Source organism: Alosa sapidissima, chromosome 7 (assembly GCF_018492685.1).
Source record: "Alosa sapidissima isolate fAloSap1 chromosome 7, fAloSap1.pri, whole genome shotgun sequence".
Taxonomy (NCBI): domain Eukaryota; kingdom Metazoa; phylum Chordata; class Actinopteri; order Clupeiformes; family Clupeidae; genus Alosa; species Alosa sapidissima.
Window position 1 is genome coordinate 33,279,325 of NC_055963.1, and position 18,707 is coordinate 33,298,031.

General features: G+C 40.2%; 1 protein-coding gene across 2 annotated transcripts; it reads right to left on the reverse strand.

Annotated features, from left to right (window-relative positions):
* Positions 1–15: 15 nt before the first annotated feature.
* Positions 16–18,641, reverse strand: syn2a (synapsin IIa). Of its 2 annotated transcripts, none has more exons than XM_042097624.1 (12): positions 18,408–18,641; positions 16,359–17,561; positions 7,623–7,680; positions 7,365–7,456; positions 6,997–7,153; positions 6,709–6,798; positions 6,482–6,544; positions 6,094–6,236; positions 5,915–5,989; positions 4,398–4,500; positions 3,230–3,373; positions 16–2,926 (listed from the first exon to the last, which is right to left on the reverse strand). In XM_042097624.1, exons 2-12 carry the CDS (start codon positions 16,739–16,741, stop codon positions 2,792–2,794), a joined length of 1,443 nt encoding a protein of 480 aa, XP_041953558.1. In that variant the 5' UTR covers positions 16,742–17,561; positions 18,408–18,641; the 3' UTR covers positions 16–2,791. The 2 variants fall into 2 exon arrangements, with proteins under 2 accessions (XP_041953558.1, XP_041953559.1); XM_042097625.1 differs by having other exon boundaries at positions 16,359–17,564.
* Between the last annotated feature and the right edge of the window lie 66 nt (positions 18,642–18,707).

The following is an 18,707-nucleotide window of genomic DNA, read 5'->3' on the forward strand; positions in this document are numbered from 1 at the left end:
TCCATCACCCAGCAATTTTGTAACATGAATTTTATTACATTCAATTTAGCGGAGTCCTCCAGGGAACATTATAAACATCAAAAGCCACAACACAATATTTCCCACAGCTACCTAAGAAGGCACAAGTAGCATGGGGCATGAGGAAACAAAGTAAAGATTCTGCAGAACATCAATCTTCATGCAACAAATGGATAGTAGGAAAATGTAGGGGAGGATCGGGACATACCTGTCTTCTGTGTTCTAAGAAAGGACTTATGCTTAACTAAACATTGGGGTCGACAGTACTGATTAGTATTGTCATTTTTGCACACCTCACCATGAGAACAGTGTTAGTCATTAGTAATAGAGATCAGTGCTGGTTGTCTGACATTAACTAGTCCTTCAGTAACAGATGTAGCAACACAGCGAGCATATAGTATATTGCAAATGAACCTTTATTGCCTGTGAGAAAGAAAGATATCATCACTTAAAGGAATTTATCCACAGTATTATCTCAGATTTGTAGTGAACGAATGTCGCCTTTATATCAGTCAAATATTGAACTGGCACTAAGAAATCACAGTGCCCGAAGGCCAAGTAATTGAGTTTAATTATACTGAATACTGTACATAATTGACTAATGGTGCAGGGTAGAGATTGATTGCAGTTATGGCTAAAAATATCTCATTGTGGTCTGTAGTTTCTGTTAATCACCCAACACTTCTGCAGTAAAGTTGGTGCACTCAGCTAAATGAAATGATCAGAGAGATTAGAATCCAATCATGATGAAAATTGGAACTATTTCTATTTTGCTTATCTTGACACTTTGTTACAGTACAACTCATAGAATGACACAAAGCTTAGTAAACACTTTACACTTTCCACAAGTACAATAAATTCATAATTAGGAACAAGTCTTTTGTTACTACAAATTTACAATTTTGTTCAGTGATTGGTGATTAGCAATGAAATGCCTACTAACCACTAACTGCTTATACTAAGCATGAAGTAAGATGGCTGATATCTCAGATCATAATGATGGACTCATGCATCTTTCAAAATTAGCATGGAAACCGTAAGCCCATCAAACAGGCAGTTCCTGTTATTCGTTAAGTATATATCTCACCCCGAATGACAGGATCATTCTAGTCATCTGCTAAATAGGCTAAAAGACAAGACACAAGTTCCCTTTCAGAGTATGCACAGTGGGTCAGTTTCAACTAATATATATTACTATGTCTTATTTGGGCAGAGCAATCTGTTAAAGAAAATAAACATTGTATTGCACATCCCACAAACTAATTCAAATAAGGCAAATAGAAAAAATAATCTTCAAACGGCAAAACCATACTCACTATGATCCATGACTGCCATACATGACCTGGACAGAGATAGTATCAAACTAATTACGCCTCCATATATGGCCTGATATGGCTTGGCTCATTAGCCAAATTTGGCTGATAGTCTGAATACTCAGTTTTATCCTACAGACAAAATGCTCAAAAAATAAATTATATATCTACTTGCCATACTTCACAACGTTCATTGAACAAAGACAGTGTGTGTCAAATATGGCTTTTATCTATAAAGGAAGGCTAAAAAGGAATAAAAAAAGACTACAGAATTTTTCTATGATACATCAAACAGAATTGGCAGAGTTAGGCTATGTTTGTGAGATGATAAATGAAAAAAAGAATAGTGCAAATAAGTGCTGAATCATGTGAAATGAAATGTGTAATGTGTAGTTCTCATCCTTTGGCTTTAAAGTATATGGGTATATATACTGTATATATTACAAGGTGTTGGTCATAGTTTTTTTTTCTGTATACTGTTATCCAAAGCTGTGTTGTGCATAGAGACTAATGATTTGGGTATTATTGTGAATAATGGACTCAATAGTTCCATTCTCTTCTATTTTCACAGGGGTTCAGAATTGGATGCATTTTGCTTAGTAGACTGATAGCTAAATGTTGTTGAACTCTTAAATATATATAGCATGTTTAGTTAGTGTGATGTAGCTTTTCTTACCGGCATATACACTTCACATATACTTCAAAATAGGGACAACATGTTATGATATTCACCAAGCTCGTAGTGCACAAAATATAGGATATTCGAACAGTGCAGTCACAAAATACATACTTTATCCTGACCTCACAATTCATCACAATTATCTCTTATTAAAACCATTCATGCAAATAAAAACATGTATATTAGGCTGGGACATGTAAATATGAGGATGAATATAATCTCCACAATGGCCATACATACAAGCATACGTATATGTATTTACAGACGCACATTACACACACGTCAAACTGCACATCCAACCACAGTTTGAACATCATAAATAAGTATGCAACAAAATGGAAAAGTGGAACAAGTAAATAAATAAATATACGATGTTGAATTATAAAACTCAAATGGGTACAAGTGACACTGAGAACAGTATAGGCACAATCTGCTCTTTACACAACTTACAACAGCCCTGAAGAAAATCAAAAACACTCACTTTTACAGGGGAAAAACCAAAGCGACCATCAAAAGCACACAAATTGTCAGCGGAACAAGGGGAACGGTACATTTTGACACTGCATAGGAATGACAAACACCGCCCAGGCCAACATGACACACTGTGCAGGTGTACATACACAGAGAAGTTACGCTTAAACTCTCATTTAGCTTGTCCACCCAGTCCCCTCGTCCTAACTTGATCTCAGGGAACACAATGCGTTGTGGTTTTATCTCAACGCGACTGATCCTTGGCTGCACTTCTAAACACTTCTACTCTTATGTCTACTTGTCTGTGGTCTTAGTTAGCCTGGACAGGCTTGGGACCCACCGCAACGCCATTACAGTCCAGAATGTACTGTAAACAACCTTGAGGCGGGGGCTTCTGGGTCGGGGTCTTCTTCAAGTCATTCCCGACTTCCTTCTCCGTGGGCATCTGAAGAGGTCAAACAAATACCACAACAAAGGGTGAGCACAATTAGTGGACACAAACTAACCAACAACAAACTATAAACACAGTCTATGTGCTACAATTATGCATTCAAGCATAGTTAAACTAAGGTTGAAAGTATACCATATGTAGTTAATGTTAATTTACATTAAATCATATTTACACAAAATTACAATATTACTTTTTAATAAAACAAAGTTTTATTAAAGTTTTTTATTAGTTTTGGTAAAATGAGCTTTTATGCATTTACTTTCAGTGCGGTTACAGGGTCTTGCCAGGGTATCATACCTGTGATGGTTGAATGGTAGTTGGCCTTTGGAGTTTAGAAGTTAATCCCGCTTCTGCGTTCATTTTAGCAATAACCATGTCACAGATCAGCTGCCTGTCCTCCGTCTGATGATCTCCAATCAGGGGCATTGAGGAGCCCACCACCTAATACACACACAATCACAAACACACCACTTTAGCACTGAGAGTTAAACTGGCCCATAACACAGTTAGAGAATCTCAAACCTCAATTCTGGATCCAGTTCCAGTTCATGATTTTAAAGACACCCCCAAAGTGTAGCACTGTAACTGCCTGGCTGCTCTAGGTGTTGGCTGCAGCAACATGAGCTAGGTAGCACCCATTTTCCCCCCCTGTATCGACAGTACTTGGTGACCTCAAAAAACAGAGATCTGTGTGAAAAATTGCCGGAGTTCTCCTTTAAAGCAACACCAAAGAGTTTTTGTACCTTAAAATAATGTTTCCAAAATCGTTTCAGTGGTTCATCAACTCGTAACAGGGTGAACCGCACTGTAAGTTTGCCAGATCGGGTAGCGGATCTGTAGTTCGATGGAATGAGACATAAGAAACTACAAATGTGACTTCCATCTGATGTCGCAATACATCGTACTTGAACCATCAAGAGTCAGGTGCTATTTAGGTTCATTCTAGTCATGTAAGCAAGTAATACGGACAGTGCTGCTGGCATAGCATTCATTTCCCTCAGTTACCAGAGGGTTTGGCGCCATATATAAATTGACACTAATAAACAAAATGGAGCTGCTTTCTAATCGTTACAATAAAAATAAATTTGCCCAACGAATGTGTGCAAAACATGTGATTTTACAAATCAAATAAGACCAGAAAAGCTAATTTCCTTCCATATTAAAGCTTATACTATAACCAGAGACTAATGAGGAGACACAGCACTCAAAGAATCTCCCATAGAAATGTATGGGGTTAGTTTGTAACGCAAACATGGCAGTCGTCTACACATATTCCGCCCTTTCCGCCGCCAAAAGTTGACATGTGAATACATCGTGCCAATCATGTGTTGCCGCCGAGTGGAGAGACTTGCCTAAAAGGACTTTTCTATAACATCACAACATACAAAAACGTAATTTTATATTATCACAATCATTACAATTACACTAACAAAACTACACCCCATTAATAATTCATATCACAAACCTCAGTGATATAATCCTTCCCATCTTTGCCATGGATGGCTTTAACTGCACAAATGTCCAGGCCGCCAAACATCTCAGAACAGGTGTCAACCCAAAGTTTATAACTGTAATCAAACATACACAAATCAGGTCAGCACATGTTAGTTATATGAGGACAACAAACAGAGTGTCACTAAAGATGAAGACACACATCGCAACATTTTGAGCAATGTCACCTGGCAACATGTGACTCTTACTGTTTGGGTGCATACACATTGATATTGGGCAACACATTTTTTACTTGATTTTTTAATCATCACAATCATCATCTTTTAATTATCAGCAAGCCACTTGTTATAATCCAGACACACAGAACAGGTTATGGGATTGCCTGGCAACGTAGCTCAAAGCACTGTGTCTTGTATCATCAGCTGAATCTTAAAGGAGAATTCCGGTGTGATATTGACCTAAAGTGTATTGAAACATGATACCGAGTGTGAACGTATGTCTCATAGCCCATCTCGGCTTGTCCCCTGCACTCCAAAATCTGGCGCTAGTTAGCCGATGCTACCAACAGCTTTTTCAATAGTGGTGCTTCGGCATCGGGCTAGCCATGCAAATAAATCACTGTTTTACACCCATTTATGAGGCTCAATGTATCTCCACACTTCATTGGTAGACTTCCGAGGGCCCTGACATTTAAAACGAGACATTGAGAACTTTGAAAAAGCACTGGTAGTTTACTTACAAGACGATTTATACAGACAGTATCTTCACAAAGTTTAGCGTTTGCAGCCATCTTGAATTTAGTCACGATAAGTCGAGCAACAAGTAAGAATGAACAGGTATGATAAGGGATCAGATTCCAAAAATAATTCAGTGGAAATGCATGGATTCCAGTTGCTGCTAAGAAACTGGAATCCATGCATTTCCACTGGGGAAAGCTGTTGGTAGCATCGGCTAACTAGCGCCAGATTTTGGAGTGCAGGGGACTAGCCGAGATGGGCTATGAGACATACGTTCACACTCGGTATCATGTTTCAATACACTTTAGGTCAATATCACACCGGAATTCTCCTTTAACAACACTGACTCCACTGACTGGGCTACAGTTACTGCCTCTCTACAAAGCCTGTTACTGTCCTGACATGGCTGACAAGGCTGTCTGTATGCACTACCACCTGCCTACACAGCAAACCCTCATCTATTTTTTAGACATAATTACCACCACAAACATAATTATCTCTGATGAATAGGGAGGCTAAAACACTATGACAGTATGATCTTGATATCAGTGCTGCATTGTTGCTGAAGTACATCCATTCATGTTACTGCGTACTTGAAATATGTGATGATATACAAAGAGCCTTTGTGGATGGAATTTGTAGTAGCAGCAGACATATATGAGCATATGAGAACTGCTTGGCAAGTGGCACTTGTTTTTTTATCATTTCAAAACAAAACATGGATATGGTCGTTTGCACAGTTTAATTCAGTCTCATTAATGCTTTGGTGGTGTGTTCTTGTTGAGTAGCTTGCCTGTCTGTCATGGCAATCTGATCAAGCATTGCAGCGCCTGTATTTGATTTCCAGTTCCCAGAGATAGATGTCCTCCTGATAAAGAATATGAATCCATCCGTTATTACTTACTACAACCAAATAAATCTTCATGGTATTTGGCATGAGAAGGGTGTGTCGCTGAACTTTCATTTGCTTACATGTAAGCCTTGTAATCGGTCCCGATCTTCTGAATCCTGATGTCATACTTAGATTCGATGAAAGGCTCTGAGGTGGTGTATGTCTTTGTGAGAGCCACAACGCTGGCAATATCCTGAAATTTACTATGATTGTCCACTTTCACCTGTTAGGTTAGAACACAAACAGACAGGCCTCAGATCAGATCATGAAGGTCTTCACAAGCTTTCAGTACAGCCCCACACCAGCATCAGTTACTCCAGAAGCTTTCAGTATAACCCCACACCAGCATCAGTTATAGCCTAATCCAGAAGCTTTAAGTATAGCCCCACACCAGCATCAGTTATAGCCTAATCCAGAAGCTTTCAGTATATCCCCACACCAGAATCGCATAAACTCCACCATACCTACCTTGCCCACTCCTGAATGAGCATGTCCAATTTTCACAACAACAGGAAATGTCGGCATGGCAACCTGGAAGAAGGTTACACATTAGTTTATGAGTTTCTAAATAGGGACCTGGCTCTGTCAACAGCCATTAAATCAAATCAGTGCCATCATTGTGTAATGACGAATAAGACTGGGCACTCATATGATCCCCATTGTTAATAAGACTGAAAATACTCATCATGTCCTACCATTTCCTTGTAGTTTGGATAGTATGTCTGCTCAATGAGAGGGAACTTTTCTGGGCCAAGTCTTCTGTATGCACCAATCAATTGAGCAAACTACATAGAGAACACAAAACAGAAAAGTGTTATGGACTTGTACCTAAATGTAATAACCAGCTGTTACTACAAAAGATGAAGTGAATGTTCTAGTGTAGTGAGAATAATGAAACGTAATCATAACAAAATATTTAGATGTTACTGTCTTCACATGGTTTCAAGTCATGACAACTTTAGGAGTTCAGGAACAGTACATACAGCCCAGGGTTTGTCACAGAGGTTATAGATGGAGTCCAAGGAGTTTAAGCTGGGAATGCCAGAGTATTGCAGCGCGATGATGAGGTTGCGGAAGTCCTCGTTCTCTGTCATACTGTAGGCGTGCTGGCGGATGAGCACAAAGTCCGGCTTGAATGACCTGAAAATGACAGGGCAAAAGAACAAACATGACCATGCCGTTGAAAACATACATGGCCAAATACTGTACATATTACGCTCCCACATTTCCTTATAGCTAGACTGGCCTGAGAGGCTCCATTGCTCTGGCCACAGCTGGAGGACATATTGGAATGAAAACCATAAAAGCTTTATAGGGAAAATGATTGCATCTGGTGTGTTCAGTGTCTCACCTGATCACCTTTGTCTCATTCCTCCAGACCTGCATTGCCACAGTGCATGTCCCACTGGCATGGGATACCACATCAATGTCACCAAACTGGGCCTACAACAAAACACTGGCATTTAGCATGGCACAGGAAAAAAGGTACAACAGTGCCTGTGTTGACTGTGTGTGGGATTACATTTACATAACATCTTACTGCATCCATTCTATGTACTCATCCAATATAGATGTACAGATGTCTCATTTTACTCTTCACCGCACATACCTGTTCAACTTTGATGTCATAATCTCCCTGTACCTTCTTCCCTCTGAACATTTTTGCCCTGAAAAAAAAAGTGGTAATGAGGTATGAAAATTTACCCAGAGACTGAACATTGTTAAACACACCCAGCAACATTTGCACCAACACCAAAACAAATAAATAAAACTCCCCTGTTTCACCATGTTTTCTCCTGAGCTACCATCACTGTTTAGTGTTTAGTGGCATGACAACGTGCCATGCTAGACTGGTTTTGTATGGGTTTCTCAGTCTATTTCTAGTAAACAGACAGAAAGATATGGTTTAGACATCTCACAATCCCCTTAAAACAGTGGGTCTCTCAGGGCATTTGTCTGGACTTGTCCTTAAATACATTTTATAATAAATAATAAAATACACAAACATACATTTTTTCTGAACATTAAAAAGCCATATATATGTAATTTCACACAATCCTAATATGTTTATGCCATCACCGTGTAACTGTGAAATAGTTAGGTCTTTATTATTATGACCGCCGCTAGCGAAGCTAGCGAAGCGGTCATATAGGGATTGTCAAAGTTTTTTTGTTTTGAAAACAAAACATCCTCGGTGCCACGGTTCAGGTAATTATTTAGGAAAAACTGCATTTTTTGGGTTTCGGGGGGCCACTTCCCCCACCGCGCTGGGCCCCCCGAAACCCAAAAAATGCAGTTTTTCCTAAATAATTACCTGAACCGTGGCACCGAGGATGAAGACATTTTTATGGTATGTTGGTCTCAAGGGCCCACATCAACCTAGCCCATAATCACTCATTTGTGATTTGCACCCCCCCGGTAAAAAATGAAAATGCAATATCATTCTGCTTTAATCCCCCTCTCTTCAGTTAAGATGTTCAGAATTGCACCAAATTTTATGTGTATGATTAATCTGACATTCTCTGGGGGTATGCCAAGTTTCGTAGAATTTCATCCATGGGGGGATCTAAAAAAATTAAAGGATAATTCCGGTGTGATTTTGACCTAAAGTGTGTTGAAACATGATACCGAGTATGAATGTATGTCTCATAGCTCACCTCGGCTTGTCCCCTGCACTCAGAAATCTGGCGCTAGTTAGCCAATGCTACCAACACAGTGTTTCGTTGTGGTGCCTCGGGCATCGGCCTAGCCATGCAAATAAATCACTGTTTTACACCATTTACGAAGCTCAAAGTAGCTCCATACTTCATTGGTAGACTTCCGAGGGCCTTGACATTTAAAACGAGACATAGAGAACTTTGAAAAAGCACTGGTAGTTTATTTACAAGACGATTTATACAGACAGTACCTTAAGGAATTTTACAGTTCAACGCCATCTTGAATTTAGTCACGATAAGTCGAGCGACGAGTACGAACGAACAAGTATGATAAGGGATCAGATTCCAAAAATAATTCCGTGAAAATGCATGGATTCCAGTTGCTGCTACTGGAAGGGGGGCGATTTCTTAAAAGATTGAGCTTGGTCTGGCAAAATCCAGACTAACCATGGACCTCATAGTTGCAAAATGCAAGGGAACATGAATCAGCATATTATTTGCACAAACAATAACGGACAGTAGCTCTTCAACTTGGCCCGTTAAAATGTGTATGAACAGTCTAGCAACGCATTTCATGAAGGCTCTTTTGGACATGTCAGTTATTTGCACCACTGGGTAAAACGGCATTTTGTTTTAGACTACTGGTATTTAATTTGTGCATTGACAATAAAGCTGAATATCATATGAACCTGATGACTAAACTTATGCATATGTAGAAGAAGAAACATTCACAAAAATCCATGACATGACCTCTCTTCTTGATAGCTGTTGAAAACTGCATGGAACTGACAGGGATTGTTTTGTTTAATAATAAATAAATAAATAAATAAATACATTATGCTGCTACCTTCTGCTTTTCCCAAATACAATGTAGCCTACAGGTGTACCTTTCATCAGTCCAGTTGCAATGGATGGACTGTGATGAACTGCCCTACTTGTGATTGTTTAGATATTTTAAAGGTTTTATAACAATGCTACACATTTTTTGGCAAGTGCTACAAATCTATTCACCTTTGCAGCGCCAGTAGGCTACTTTGTGTGCGGCCCGCAAACACACATTCCAAACAAGCATACACAAAAGTTTCAAGAGTGGGGGATGGAGTAGAAGATGGAGACAAATTCATTTATATGATTTATTTTCGCGGAATGGATGTACAGGACTGAGCGGCGGTCATATTTTGTACCGCTATGCGGTACATCTAGTTAAGAGGAAAATAGCCAAATGCAGTCATTTTTATGTTCCCTTTTAACTTAATCAGTGATGATCACTGAAGCTGTTGGTTTTAATTTTAACTGACTCGTCTTCGTCTATGTTGATGAAAACCTTCCCATCATGCGTGCTGTTGTGATTTTACTGGATTAATTGCTTTCAGTATGAGAAAGAATTAAACACTTGCTTCAGCTTCAGTATCACTTTGTTCTGGAGGAGCTCGCGTCAGATATATTTTCCCAGGAAAAATGCCAGCTGGCCAGCTCCACCTGTATTATTCATTCCTGATCTAATTTCAGCACAAAACTTGTCTCAGTGAGGACAGATGAGAATCCCGAATCGGCCTGCTACAGGTGGCACATAAGATCAAAGGGAAACAGACAGAGATTTGACCACATGCAGCTCAACATCCACTACGATATGTCTAATGCAGTGGCTTTGATAGGCTACAGATCTCTTACGCAGCTCTGTCAACATCATGTGAACATATACCTATTGCTGTCTCAGCTCATGAACACACTGTTTAAAAAATATGGGCATAAGAATGAACATTCCTGTTATAGCCTACAATAATGTGTGTGACATACTTCATAATCAGTAATGATATAGCTATGATAAGTCGGTGTTACCTTGGCATTTTGGTTTGATATTTGAGTCAAGTCCGTCTATTTATAAAGCACATTTAACGCAACAGGGTTGACCCAAAGGGCTTCGGTGTACCTCTGGCCTAATGCACCAAATTGAAATGTATTGTGTAGATAGCCTGATGCAGATTTAGACATTGAAACCATAGTCGTGTTCATTAGTGGGCGAGCACAGACATGCTGTTGTGATGAAAGCAGAAAGAAGAAAGCAGGAGTGTGACACTGTGATAGTGCTTTTTCCAGTACTCTTCCACTATACCTTCATGGTTCCCATAGTGATCCAGTTTGACTGTGTAATGGTACTGTAGTTGCTATGCAGGAAAACATCCCATTCCCATAAACATGTTTTTATGATGGTAAATCTATTAGGACGATGCACTGACTATACAATTAAAGCTACTCTAGAAAGAGCTTTCCATTGAGACCAGGATTCCTCTGAGACATTTTAAGATGTTAATCAGCATTTGTGGCACATATCCCCCCTCTGTATGATCATAGAATAACAAAATATATCCAAGTGAAGCCGGATATACTCTCTGTTAAATGACTCATAGCAAGTCTCAATTTTAACCATCAAACATTGCAGAGGTTGAATTGAAATTATTGCTTGATATAATTTTGCCAGACATCTCAGCCAAAGCTAAAAAAAGGCTCTGCATTACAGAGATGGAAAGTCATTTGATTTGAATGCAATATTGAGAAATGGAATTCAATAGAAAGTCAAAAAGTAAAAGTAAAGTTTTTTAAAAGATCATTCTCAATATCTCGCTGATTTGCAGGGTTTTGAGCTGCGACTTGATTTGTGATTTGGTTTGAGATCCAAAGCAATCCAATCTTTTACAGAGCTTGCAAAAATCACCCTCTCTTATTATATCACCACTCACATTATCCCTCTCAAGATCTGCTTCTGTTACTTTGTTTAGGTGTATGGCCACCGTATGGCAAGACAGTGATTCATGCCTACTCGGTTGTCCTGATGTTACCCGTAGAGCACTGAACCACTGCAGCAGGGAATGCTGAGGATATTGCTTTAATAAACTGACTGCTATGGAGAGGCTTTAGCACTTGTGTAGCCTGTGGGAAAAGATTGAATTGTGAGCTTCCTACAGGTACTCTGTTGACATTCTTTTATTCTATCTGGACCAGTGGCAGGTCATTGCTATGCAGATGAGCGAGCTGGAGCATTCTGATCATGTTGAAATGCAGCCCTGTCATGCTCTGCATAGCAACAAGGTTCTATGTCTACCAAGTCCTCACCACAGCAGCAACAATGGAAACAGTGGATTAAACAAAAGCATAAGCAATATGGCACGTGTGAGAGTGGGGTTAGTAAAGGATACTGTATATCCACAGCTGTGGTTCAGCCATAGGCAAATGAATACGACATTCACACATTCGCACATAATGTGCACATTTCTTGTTATTTGTTTTGGATTAAACCTATTACCATAACCATTATTGGCATGGTTTGTCATGTCCTACCATGTTATTGCTTCATTGTACTGCAGCAAAAATGTCATTTCTTGATCTCCTGCTGGAATTTAAAACCACTGCACAATGAAGGATTCAACAATGTGCAATTAGATTGTCTGTTTTAATTTGTTCTTGTTGTTATTGCTAGTCTGTTTGGATTTCACCCTGAACCACTTGCTCTGCTGATTCAATATTATTGGCAGTTCGCTACTCCAAGCACGGGCAGCCATGGTTTGTAAATGTTACACATTGGTGGTGGTTACTAGTGAGGTCCCCCCATCCATGTGATGCGCTTTGAGTATCGAGAAAAGCGCTATATAAATGTAATGTGTTGTTGTTGTTGTTATCTGGAGGAATCATTTTCATGTGTTGTGCGCATGGATCTGTGCTGTGGGATGTGTGCTTCAGCATATTCAGTAGGGTGTTGGTTACATCTATGTGATTGATCGGCACTGTCATGCCTCTATAATCTCAGTGGTTAAAGGCTGTGTAGGAGAGGTTAAATTAAGAGGGTGAAAAGCTGTCCACATCAGGGACGTAATAAATGGGTCAGTTCAGCCCTGAGCATGCTGGCTGCTTCTGAGATATTGGATGTTAGATGGCTGGCAAAAAAGAATTCTGGCATTTTATATTTAACACCTCACTTTCAAAAAAGAACACTTTGGTGACTACAGGGTTATCTGAAAAGATTCTAGATGACATCTTAGGCTTATTGCTGTTAGCTGTTGCTTAAAACGAACGGTGACAAAGTTGTTTTTAAGTGAAAATAACTGTATGCTCTCATGCAATATGTATCTGTTATCAGCCACAGATAAACGATCACTCAAGTTCCCATTAAGCTGGGGCATATTTCTTTCTAAAATGGTGCCCCATCTTTATTATAGGTGTGGGTTTTGTTCAGTGCAGGGAGAATTATATTAGCTGTACTTGAGAGCCTGTCTCCTGAGAGGAAAATTATCATGTGAAATACTTGAGTATAAATGCGTAGGATCATCTGAATTCCTCTGTGTGACATTTATCTATTGAGATGACTCACCACTAAATGTGCCCTAGTTTTTATGAGGTGTAACAAAAGAACACTGCATAACCCTTTCAAGAATTTAGATTTCAGAAAGTCGAGACTGAAGTTGAAAGACTGCACAGGCTTTTTACAAGGGAATTCCTAGACTTCCTAGAGTGTAAATTAAATGCTGATTTCTACTGTTAATTTGACATTTAGCTTGAATATAATTTAGGACTAATTTAAATGTTTATTGTGCAAGGTTTAGTTTTAGGTTGTTTAGCTAAATGTATAGTAGTACACAATATCTTATATACAATTTATAGTGGTGGTTCAACTGATTGTGACCCCAAGACCACCGTTTGGACTAAAGAAGCAACCTTAAAACCATTGCTGAATAGAATGATTCACACAGTGAAACTACAGGTACATTATCTAATGCATCACCAATGCCTTCACAGACCACTGATGGAAAGCCCTTGGTACAGCAAACAAATCATATAATACATTTTAAAGCTGCTTGCTCACATAGTCCAGCTCACTAAGAGGAGAGGAGGGATGTCTTTAGAGATGACCCTTCCCTTTATCAGTGGCTGGCTGAGTCAATCTACTGTGTGTGGGCTGTGAGCCAGGCCATGTTGATCAATTCAGAGACAGGAATCAGATTTTCTAGCTACGCTTTCACTAAAGGACAAGAACCTCAGTGGATTTGACCAAAAGAACTTCCTTGTCAAATCCACTTAATAAAGGACAATGCTCTACATTACATTAGTGTGTCAAAATGAGGTGAAGGGCATTTCAATGTGAACATTGTCACTGCCAAGATATTTTGGCACAGATTGACTAGCCTTCTGAGTATCATTGTGTTGGTTTTCTGTTGTGACCAATGACAGATTTTGCCTTGTGGTCTCTCTACACAACTGCCAGACTGAGTCTAAATCTGTTGCCTGTCTCGCCTGCCCTGGGCACATCTGCTCAGCAACAAAGATGATTGTGGGACGAGAGGACTGAGAACTTCAAAATATTAAACATGGCAGAACACGCTAATTATGTTTTCGCACACAGCATGTGTCCGTCGTCTTATCTGACATTTAGTCGGCCTCCTACAATGAGGAAAAATAACAACAGCGAGCTCACATTTTTACTATTTTCTGGTTTGACATTTGACTGTAAATCTATTATCATTATTAGCCTTCATCTCTGGGGTATTTGAGGTGAGGCTGCAAAAGAAACAGAGGCAGAGGTGCCATACAGATGCAATGGACAACTAACACTGCCAAATGTCAGATAGGGTCATTATTAGGCTAATTAGCTCTCCATCTCCATTTATCTCTACCACTTAGCACTGAGATTGATTCGGACCTGGCAGTTCTTCAGTCAGACAGTGCAGTATATCTCCCTGAGGTATTATTTTATATTCTACTTATGCCTATATCTCACATCTACCTTTATGTATACTGACCAATAAAATAGTTGCAATAGATATATCAAGGAAGTGTGCTAAGGCAGGGTTGTAGTAATGTTTGGTCACACTGATGAAAGCTTTGACATTTCCAACAAGCTCTATATTGCACCACTCCTATCACGATACAATCATTCAAACACTTACTGTACTATAGCAAAAATGGTTGCTGTTAACATTCTGGAACTGAAGCTTTTTTTTAGCATACTTCATCTAGCCGACATTCCAATTTCATAACTATTAGGAAAACAGATGCTCTGAGAAAACAAAACAGTTTGAACTCTCTCTGTGGCTCAGTATTCAGACAGCAAAGAATGCCAACACTGATACTGGCTGTCTCTTAAATACCAGCATTGCAATTAACCTTTCAAATGTTTGTCAACTAGTAATGTTAAAATCTAATTCAACGTTTTTATATATATATACAGCCTCTAATGGGTACATAAACAATTCTGGGAAGGTAAGTGACTTACTTTATAATATGTTAAAGACCAATTTCATTAATACTCCCAGATCCAATCACATAACAATAATGGTGGCATAAACTTCTAAATTATCTCCGTTTTTAGAGTGTATAGCCATCTAATCTCGTTTCAAATCTGGTCACATCACGTCACAGTGGAAATCTATTGATTGGGTGGCACTGGCTGAGGAGGTGCAATGGTTGTCTGGCAACGGCACCTGGTTTGAGTCCATCTTTTCTGGGCCTCAAATCAAACTCATGTCTTTGTGCAAGACATCATTTCAAGGTGACAGTACCCGTTTAGGCTCATGTTTAATAATGTTCATCATTTATCCTATGGTGAAACTGTTGATCTGTACTGTTGAACAGATTTATTCTGCCATTTAAAAAATCTGGAAGTGTAATGTTTACAATGCAGCAGAATTGGTTTGTAACTTGAGAGAATGATACTATGTCCCTGCCTTTCATTGATATTATTGCCCAATCACTCACTAGCTCAATCAGAAATCACTGCAGATGTAATGAGCTATGCCTGGGACATTAGCATTCATAATACCATCTGTGATCTACAGGGAAAGATGATTAAATATGAAAAAAAAATCTGCCCATCATTTTCTGTGCATACTTATTTTGAAGGCATCCACATACAACTATAGCCAGCCACACACACACACACACATACACACAGATAATAATTAGCTAACTAGGGATACTAAATTTAACTGAACTTTCCTTGCCTTAGTATACTTACTTAATACATAATATATCTTCTAGTGAAAAGCCTAACCACTGTCTGGTGTGAGGTCCTGGCCCTGGATACCTGTACACACTCAATCCTACCTTTCTGTCTGAATAAGAGCAAAGCTTGTGTAGATATAGCCAACATCACTGTATGCGAATCACTTGGTGTAATTGCTCCCTTCCTTGACTTGATTGAATTACTTGAACTACCTCAGTTTTTCCACTGACGTCGAGATGAAGGTGTATTGTTTTTAAGCCACGTATACCCTGAATGCGTTTCCATTTCACACTCTTATGGGGTTCAAAATGTATACAATATATATTAGAAATATTTATTTTTTAAGTGAATATAAAAATCCAGACTATGTTGTTATTTTAAGTATCAGATATTCCTCTGTATTAAATATGTGTGGAAACATTCAAGCCTGGCAGGATACCTTTTCCAAATGACACTCAATATATATTATTCATGATATAGAGAGAAGGGTACACACAGGGCTGAACAACCAACACAAATAGTCAAATCTTTCATAACGCATCACAACTGATCAGAGGAGTACTGGAGGGCATCAAAACCTGTTGATAAGAAAGAGCTGCTTTCATGCAGCACGACACAGGTTAACACAACACACCACTGCAACAGCACAGCACAACACAACCAAAATGCAGTTTTGACATCGCCTGCTGTCACTTACCACTCCTGTGTGGGTTCATCAATGACCAGCAGTATCTTAAACTTCTTGGGCGCCGTGACGGGGGTCTGCTCCACCAGTCCCGCTGAGGCTGCCGTCTGCTTCACCACGTTGGTGATGGAGCTGAAGAACCCCGTGCCGGTCGGCTGGGACGCTGGCTGAGGCTTGGGCTGGGGCTGGGTCTGAGGCTGGGGCTTGCCCTCCACGGCTGGGGAAGTGCTGGGCGGCGGTGTTCCGCCGACCTGTCCCCCAGACGCAGGTGCCGAAACCTCTGGCTGCGGGGGAGGAGGCTGTGGGGGGTCCGGCTTCTGGAGGTCCGACAAGTAGCCATTCGGCAGGTTGGAGATGAAGGTGCTGTCGGATAGACGGCGACGCAGGTAGTTCATGGCTGCAGCGGCGTGACGAGCTGGACGGACGGCAGAGCAGGAGGAGGAGGAGGAGAAGGAAGAAGAGGACAGGAGATGGAGGCTAGCAGGTTGCGTCCAGAGCCGAAGAGAGAGAGAAGCAGCAGCAGCAGATGGGTAGCGCTTGGAGTAAAAATTGACGTGAGCAGAGAGGATCACCTCCCTCCTGGCTGCAGCTGTGTGAGGGGTGGGGGTGTGTGTGGAGTGTGCGTGAGGGGGGGTTCAGCAACCAATGTAAAAGGGTTTCCTCCCAGCTCCACTATGCTACGCCGTGCTCGCTGCTTGTGAGCTTTCCCCCCTGCCTGCGTGAGTGACGCTGCTCACGCTCCCAGCCAATCACCAGCCCCCCCCACACCTCATCCAAATGAATCCCTGCAAGAGATGCCCGTTCGCTTGCTCGCGCACGCGCACGCGCTTGCCTGCTCTGCTTGGCTCACCAGCACACTCACTCTGTCTTCCCCTCCCCCACTCTCTGCTGCCTCACCAGCGTCACGTCTTCCTTGCAGGGAGGGGAGGAAAACATACACAATAATAATACAGGGGAGCTGCTTTTAGGATACTGTGTATGTGTGTGTGTGGGGGGGGTAAAATGGAGGTTATCTTCTCCACAGTCAGTTGTCTCAGTGTGCTGCGTGTCCTCTGAAGGGTGCAGAAAGGACAAGAAGACAAAATGGCTAAGAGGGATTTCTAGTGTCTGTGTAAAAGGAGAGACAAGCGCCGGCACATCTCTCCTGGGACCTCACTGAGCACTGTTAACCCCTCCTTCACAGAGACTGATTTATGGAGCCATCTTTCCTGTAAACTGCTATGTAGAAAGAGAGAGAGAAAGAGAGAGAGAGAGATCAGTGTGATGGTAATGATTTGAGGCATTTCACCCCCTCATTCAGAAATATTCATAGGCCAATATATTCCCTGCTTTAAGTTACAAAATCCCATTAGGCCTACATAGGTTATTGTATTATTTCCAAAAAATAATGGTGAACGTTAATTAATATATTTTCATATTTGGCATATCTCCTACTTTCCATGTTTGTTTTATCCATCCTATAGGTGTCCATGTTTGTTTTATCCATCCTATAGGTGTCCATGTTTGTTTTATCTATCCTAATGTTTGTTTTATCCATCCTATAGGTGTCCATGTTTGTCTTCTGGCAGAGGCAGTGGACAAAAGTATACACCAATTACTATCATTAAAGGTATCCATGGAAACAATCATTTTAGGAGAAATGTTCAAGCCATGGAAACAAAGAAAATTCAATTGAATGCAGAAACACAATGGCAATGCTGATATACTGCATACTGTATACAAGGTAGTAGACTATATAACAACAAACATCTTGACTATGTATAAGGCATACCAAATGTGTTCGTTTGCTATGCTTTAAGAACTTTAATGCAGTTCTTAAATTTAACTTTGAACTGTTTAATCCAGTTTAACCCAGTGTATTTTATTTTTGTTTATGCTTACCTGTAGTTTTAGGTCTTTTTAGTTTTGCACTAGTTTTAATATCACCTTGTAGGCTAGACGAAAATGGATCTAGATAGGAGCATAACTAAGCATTATTGAGTTTTGGTCTAAACCTAACATTTCTATCCTTCATAATAAATAAGATGATACTAAAAGTAGTTGCTCATGAAAAAGGCCTACCTCATAAAGCAGCAAACCGTTGAATTGCATAGCCTATCTTTTTTTTTTTTGCATCCACTGTTTCAGAATATTTCTGAGTTTATAGGCTACGTCACTTTGTATTTCTCATAGAGCAAGGCGAACACTAGTCTTGCTTTTTTACAGAAAAAATAGACAACTGGGTGAAAGAGAAATACGGCCTTTGCCTGTCGTTCAAGAACAACTCTGGTTTGATTGATGTTCTCTAGTAAAACGGGCATGGTGGGCTGTGGGCTCCTGCGCAGTTCTTTTGCCTACGTCAGTACCTGTGAGTCATAGCTT

What these genes read in the sequence shown, in the direction of transcription:
- syn2a (XM_042097624.1), bottom strand. Translation starts at nt 16,741, where the DNA reads ATGAACTACCTGCGTCGCCGTCTATCCGACAGCACCTTCATCTCCAAC. An exon ending in AATGAGACAAAGGTGATCAG is followed by an intron (nt 7,154 to 7,364) that starts GTGAGACACTGA and finishes TGTCATTTTCAG; the next exon opens with GTCATTCAAGCCGGACTTTG. An exon ending in GGAAGGATTATATCACTGAG is followed by an intron (nt 3,374 to 4,397) that starts GTTTGTGATATG and finishes TGTGTGTATTAG; the next exon opens with GTGGTGGGCTCCTCAATGCC.